Here is a 5,991-nt window from a genome sequence, read left to right as displayed (position 1 = left end):
TCTCGCTTTCTGTCTATCTCTTTCTGTCTTTTTGTCAAGCGCAGGCACCCTACAGCAAAAACAAAAACAAAAAAACTCTCCAAAAAAAGATAGACAAATGGAATCACATCAAAGTTAAAGTTTCTGCCCAGCAAACAAACAGACAGACAAACAGACAGGATGGGAGAAGCTATTTGCAAGTTATACATCTGAGAAGGGATGAATGACCAGAACGTATCAGGAACTCCAACAGCTCAACAGCAAAAGAGCAAATGACCCAATTAAGAATGAGCAATCCATCTAAACAGTTCTTGAAAGGTGACATACAGACGGCCAAAAAGCTCACGAAAGAATGATCCTAAGGGAAGTGCAAATCAGACCACAATGAGGTGGCCCCTCACACCAGTTAGAAGGGCTAGTAGCAAAACATATAGAGCGAGATTTAAGAAATGCCATCGTTATGATCAATAAGGTCCTTCCATTGTTGTTTGTTTTTATTTAAAAAAAAGTTTTGCTTAGACATAACTGACATAAAATTCACGGTACATAGTTTTAGTCCTTGGCTTGTTCTGATTCATGTATCTGAAGTCGTCACCACACGCAGGCAGCTCCGATACCCACACCCTCAGCACAGTCCTCCCGTCTCTGCTCCTTCCTCCAAGCACCCACTGGCCAGGTTCCTGTCACTGTAGAAAGTTCGCACTTCCTAGAGTTCACATAAAAGCAATCATACAGATGTGTTCTTTTTGGTCTGGCTTCTGTGACTTGGAGTGATTACTTCGGGGTCAGAACTAACGTTGTTCAGCAGTTCATCCCTCTCTCCCACTTAAACCAGACAGTGGCGTGTTAGTGCATGTGCACACCTGCTAGTTCATGACAGTTTTTTTTTAACCAACTTGTGGTGATTACAAATAAAGTTCTGTGAGCATTCATGTACAAGTCTTTGTAGATACATGTATTTTGTTTTCCCTTGGAAAAATAGATTGCAGTGGGAAAACCGTACAGTAGGTGACTTAATCTTCTAAAGCAACAGCCAAACTGTTTCCCCGATCAGCCCGAGAATTCCAGTCTCCACGTCCTCGTCAACACGCGGCGTGAGTCTTTGACTGCTTCTCATTCTAACAGGCGGCAATGGTATCGCTTTGTGGTTTATAATTTGCATGTCTCCGATATCTAATGATGTTGAGAATCTTTTTATGTGCTTACTTGTCGGCTATGTATCTTCATGGCTGATAGCTTTTGACTAATAACAGGTGCTAGATTTGTCAGAAATGTCTGCATCTATTGAGATGAGCATATGTTTTCCTTCATAGTTTGTTAATATGGTGAATGGCACTGAGCGATGTCTGACTATGAAGCCAACACTGCGTTCCGGGGATACACTCCATTAGCAGGGGTGTGCAAGCCTTTGATGACATTATGGGATCAAATGCTATCAGTGTGCCACCATTTTGCTTACAATTTTTGCAACTATGTTTACGGGGAATATTTAATGTTCTTGCCTTGTTTTGGTATCACGGTAACTCTGGCTTTATAAAACGAGCTGCAAAGTGCTGCTTCCTCTTCAGTTGTTCAGGAGTGGCACAGAGGGTTTGTCAGTAACGATCCCATGGGTCATTGCAATAGGAAAGTAATGAACTCGCGTGGAGTAAATAAACACGGACCATGTTGGGAAATGTGGAATAAAAGAACATGTCAGCAGACACTGTCCTACTGTACTAACAAGCTGCGACCATGATTCACATTTACTCTCCCTTTAACCCCTGCTCCCACCCCGAGGGGGGTCCCTGTCTCTGACTGACAGATGAGGACCCAAGAGGCCGTCACTGGCCCAGTGTCTCCAACTGGAAGAAGCTGTCACAAACTACATCCAGTGTCAGCCTTCTCCCCGCCTCACCTCAGGGCAGCTGGGACCGTGCTGCCCACAAGGTTGAGCCATTTCCCCTCTTCTGCACTTCGTCACTGCTGGAGACAGAACTGTGGGACTTGGAGAGGGAACTGAACAGCCTAAATGAGTGAGAGACGTTGACTCCCATTGGACAGAGCCCCGGAGAGACGGGCGTCATTGCCCACAGGGATGTGTTCTCGGTTTTCTGTGTTCAGGGGTGTGGAAACGTTTTTTTAAATTATTATTATTTTTTAATTTGACCAGAGAGAGACAGAGAAAGGAAGCAGGAAAATGAGAAAGCAAGTTGCCAGGTCTGGGACTTGAACCCTGGTCTGCTTGTGGGAGCCCGACACTTCAACCACCATGAAACCTGCCAGCCTCTGGGAACCCTTTGAAAAGTCTCTCTCTCATCTCAGGGACATTGGACAAATGGATATAGGATGTGGATTTTCCTCCTCACAGGCTTCTCATCTCAGGGACACTGGACAAATGGATATAGGATGTGGATTTTCCCCCTCATAGGTCTGATGCTCAAGGTAGGGCCTCAGAAGTCCGTGAAACGGATGTGTCAGGGTGTAAATGAGGGACTCATCGTTTACATTGAAGAAGGAGATGGCCCCGCCCTCATAGTCCAGGAAGATCCCCACTCGTCTGGGGGGCGTTTTGGGAGAGAGGTTGATGATACTGGGATTGATTGTAAAATAATTTTGGTCTGCCCGCAGTCCAAGGACCCAGTATCCGTAATTGGGAGACAAAATCCCACTCTTATCCCTCCTGTCCACGTCGTCCCGGCACACTCCCAAGGACCAGTACTCATTGCAGCCCACGTCCACCTCCCAGTAATGTTTCCCGGTCTGGAAGGCCTGAGTCGCCACCACACACTTCCTGGTAAACCTCTTCTCTGTCTGCGGCACATCCTGGGGAACATTCCTGTAGCACATAGCTCTTAGATTGGAAATGTGGAACTGGGGGTGAGCCGTGTCTGGATCCAGCGTCACCTCCACTGAGGTGCAATGGGAAGGGGGAGAGAGAATAGGAGTTACTACTGGGGGGAGGGTGTGGGGCTTAACCTGAGGTTGACACTCTGCCCCTCCCCCCGCAGGCTGGTCCGGTGGGATCAGATGAGTCCCAAAGTCAGTGTTAGTCACGCACTGCTCCTCCAGCCCTTCCTCCTCTCCAGGGCCGTCCTGGGGCTCCCTGGGGACATGTCACCTTTGAGTTCATAACTGCTGTACACGGCCCAACCTCTAATCTGCCCTCATTCTTAAAGCTATTTGTGAGGCCTGAGTGACTCCACTGTCCACCATCCTCCTGCCTACCAGCTCCTGTCCAGCTTTCCATCCTCTTCAGCCCTGGTCACTCACTACTGCCCCAGTCTCCAGAGCTTTGCCTGTGGTCCCCATCCTGACCGACCTGAGTCCTGCCCCACCCTCTCCCAGACTCGGCCGTGGGTGTGTCTGAGGGTGCTTCACTCTGGGGCGGACTGGAGCATCACAGATTCCTTGTCTGTAGGTCACATGGTCCCCCGTCTTCCACTGGTCAGTCTCTCCGTTATGCCCACTGAGGCTGTGGCCCACTGCCCCCCAGGCACTGGTACCTGTGTGTTTCTGGGCCTCTCTCCACTCTGAAAACAGACAGAGCAAGTGGTTCAGTGCTCATGCAGAGAGCAGGGGGCAGAGAGATGGGAGACGCCGGGGGTGGCTGACCCCCTGGGGTGTCCTGGACCACAGGGACTCACAGAGGCCGTGGAGCGTCTCTACACAATGCACTTGCCCAGTGTCTGCAGACCATTTTAGGACACCCATCATGAGCTGTTAACCCCAGGGACTCAGGGACCTCAGACTACAGGATGCATCAACTTGGAAGGAAGAGATACACGGGGGTTGGAGGAGGGTACCTTCTCTCACCTGCATGTCCATGCGTCACTTCCCAGTCTGAAAACAAAAATAACAAAGACTCAAATTCCATAACAAGCGTGGGGGAGAGTATAGGAGGAAAGTTCTGCATGAAATATGCTCTTACCCAGTTTTTCCTGGCATTTCTCTGGAACAAGAAGCAGAGTATTCAGTGGTGATCCAGGCCTGGTAAAGGCTCAAGGCAGGGGAGTTGGGGATGTCCTCCAGTCCCCTCTCTGCTCTGAGTCTGCACCCCCTCCATGAGCACCTTAAACTGACAGTCACGCTCCCCATACAACAGAGCAAGAGGTCAATTTGTAGACGATGTTCGGGACTTTAGACCCTGACGCCCACCATAAACCCACTATGTATCTGAGAGCTCACGTCACTAGCTAACGGGTGGGAGGTGGAACCAGCTGCTCTCACTGGCCTGCAGGGTTCCTGTTCAGTCTGGGGCCAAGATAGTGGGACAGGGAGGGACCCAGTGGGACAGTGTGGAGGCTCAGAAATGACAAGACACTTAATTTTTCTTGAATTTTCTCTGAAACGGAAACAGAGTTCAGCAGTCAACACAGGAATGTGTGAGGCACACACAGAGCCATGGCTCCTTGTTCAGGTGGGACAACCTGTGGGTCTGAAGGGCAGGGGCTAACACTTTCCTTCCTCACCCACCCCGACCCCTGCAGTGAATGAACAGCGGCATCTAGGGTAGGACGTCAGAACAGGTGCTCTGTAAGAGGTTGGGGCTACCAGGGAGAAGGTGGCTGGGAGGGCAGGTGGGATTATGAGGGGCACTCTCAGGGGTGTGAACCCCTAGGAGAGACAATCGCTTCACAGGGGGATAACTTACTGAGGTTGAATATTACTGCAATTATTACATCTCCTCTTTTATAAAGTATCTCTAAAGTGCATTGAAACACTGGCCTAGTTTTGACTTTGTTAGAAAGTCTCTACCAGATCTACAGTACTGAAACTAATTCTTACCCCACGTCTGAGCTCTGGAGACTGGCATTTCCTGAGGGAGTCATGAGAATTGTGGTCCCTGTGTCCAAGGAGCTGAGTCCTTGGAGCTCAGGGCTGGAAGAAAAGGTCTAGGTGCTGCCTAGGAGCGTCTCTGACCCAGCTGCAGTGTAAACACCTCCAGCACGGTTATGCCCATACTTCTCTGTCTCACTTACCACGGGATCTGACAAAAGAAATGGTCAGCCCAACGATACCAGCACACAGGCCAAAGAAGAGGAGCATGAGTAAAATAGAAGTCGCAAGCCACGGTGAGGGCTGGAAAAACACCTCTGAAAAATAGTCCCACAGACACAGTGATTACTGAACAACAAAGGCAATTCAATTTCATTTAAGGAATTCCCTGTACTCCAAGATGAAAATAATATTTTTTTATAATTCTTTAAGTTAAAAACTTTGCATTTCTGAATAATCTTGATCCACCTCAATTATATTTTCTTTTATTGGGTTGTCAGGAAAAGTCATGATACATTTTTGTATAGAAAAATATATCATAACTTTCCTGAAAACCCAATACATAAAATGAGGTGGAGTTTTGATTTCATTCTTTTCTGAATAGACATCTCTGCTAGCCTTACTTACAGAATGGACCTTTCCTCTCACGCAATGTCACCTTTGTCTAGATCATGTTTATGTTAGGAGTTGTGTCCTGCATTGCTGTTCTGTGTCATCGTTCCATTTGTCTATATCTGTGCCAATAATTTCAATTGGCTTAACCATTATAGTTTGCGGATATGTCTTGATATATAGTAGACTATAATTTGTACTTTTTTATTTTAGAAAGATTTTTGCTATTGGGCATGTGCACTTGCTGGAGATACAGAGAGAGGAGAGAAAGTGAGAAATCTTCCAGGGGGATGGCCATGGCTCAATCCCTTCTCCTCCATTCGCCTCTCTGGATTTTGGACACACACATGCACCTAGTGTGAGTTTCAAGCCACCAGATGCGGGACTCCAACCACAGTTGGCCATGTAGGAGTCCAGCACCTTAACCACTACACTCTGCTGGCTCCTATAGCTTGTTCTTTTTCACCTGTGTCTTGGCAATGCTCAATCTCTTGATCTGCAACATACACTGATGTGCCAAGTTATATATGTATAAAAACTCCTCTGAGGGGGACCAGCAGTTGGCATAATGGCTATGTCACTGGACTCCCATGTAGTTGACAGCGGTTCGAGGCCTGGACCCCGTGGCTTAAACTCCCATTT

General features: G+C 47.9%; 1 protein-coding gene across 1 annotated transcript in view; it reads right to left on the bottom strand.

Moving 5' to 3' along the window:
* Window positions 1-2,334: 2,334 nt before the first annotated feature.
* The window catches only part of LOC102480382 (butyrophilin-like protein 8), a 23,200-nt gene continuing 19,543 nt past the window's right edge, over window positions 2,335-5,991 (bottom strand). The window contains exons 4-8 of the mRNA XM_027771444.1: window positions 4,941-5,054; window positions 4,283-4,303; window positions 3,775-3,801; window positions 3,465-3,491; window positions 2,335-2,870 (exon numbers count right to left, since the gene is read on the bottom strand). Of these exons, the coding sequence (XP_027627245.1) occupies window positions 2,335-2,870; window positions 3,465-3,491; window positions 3,775-3,801; window positions 4,283-4,303; window positions 4,941-5,054 (725 nt within the window). The remainder of the gene's footprint in view (window positions 2,871-3,464; window positions 3,492-3,774; window positions 3,802-4,282; window positions 4,304-4,940; window positions 5,055-5,991) is intronic.

Source organism: Tupaia chinensis, unplaced genomic scaffold, assembly GCF_000334495.1.
Source record: "Tupaia chinensis unplaced genomic scaffold, TupChi_1.0 Scaffold000214_1, whole genome shotgun sequence".
Lineage (NCBI taxonomy): Eukaryota > Metazoa > Chordata > Mammalia > Scandentia > Tupaiidae > Tupaia > Tupaia belangeri.
This window is presented reverse-complemented; position numbering and strand designations above follow the sequence as displayed.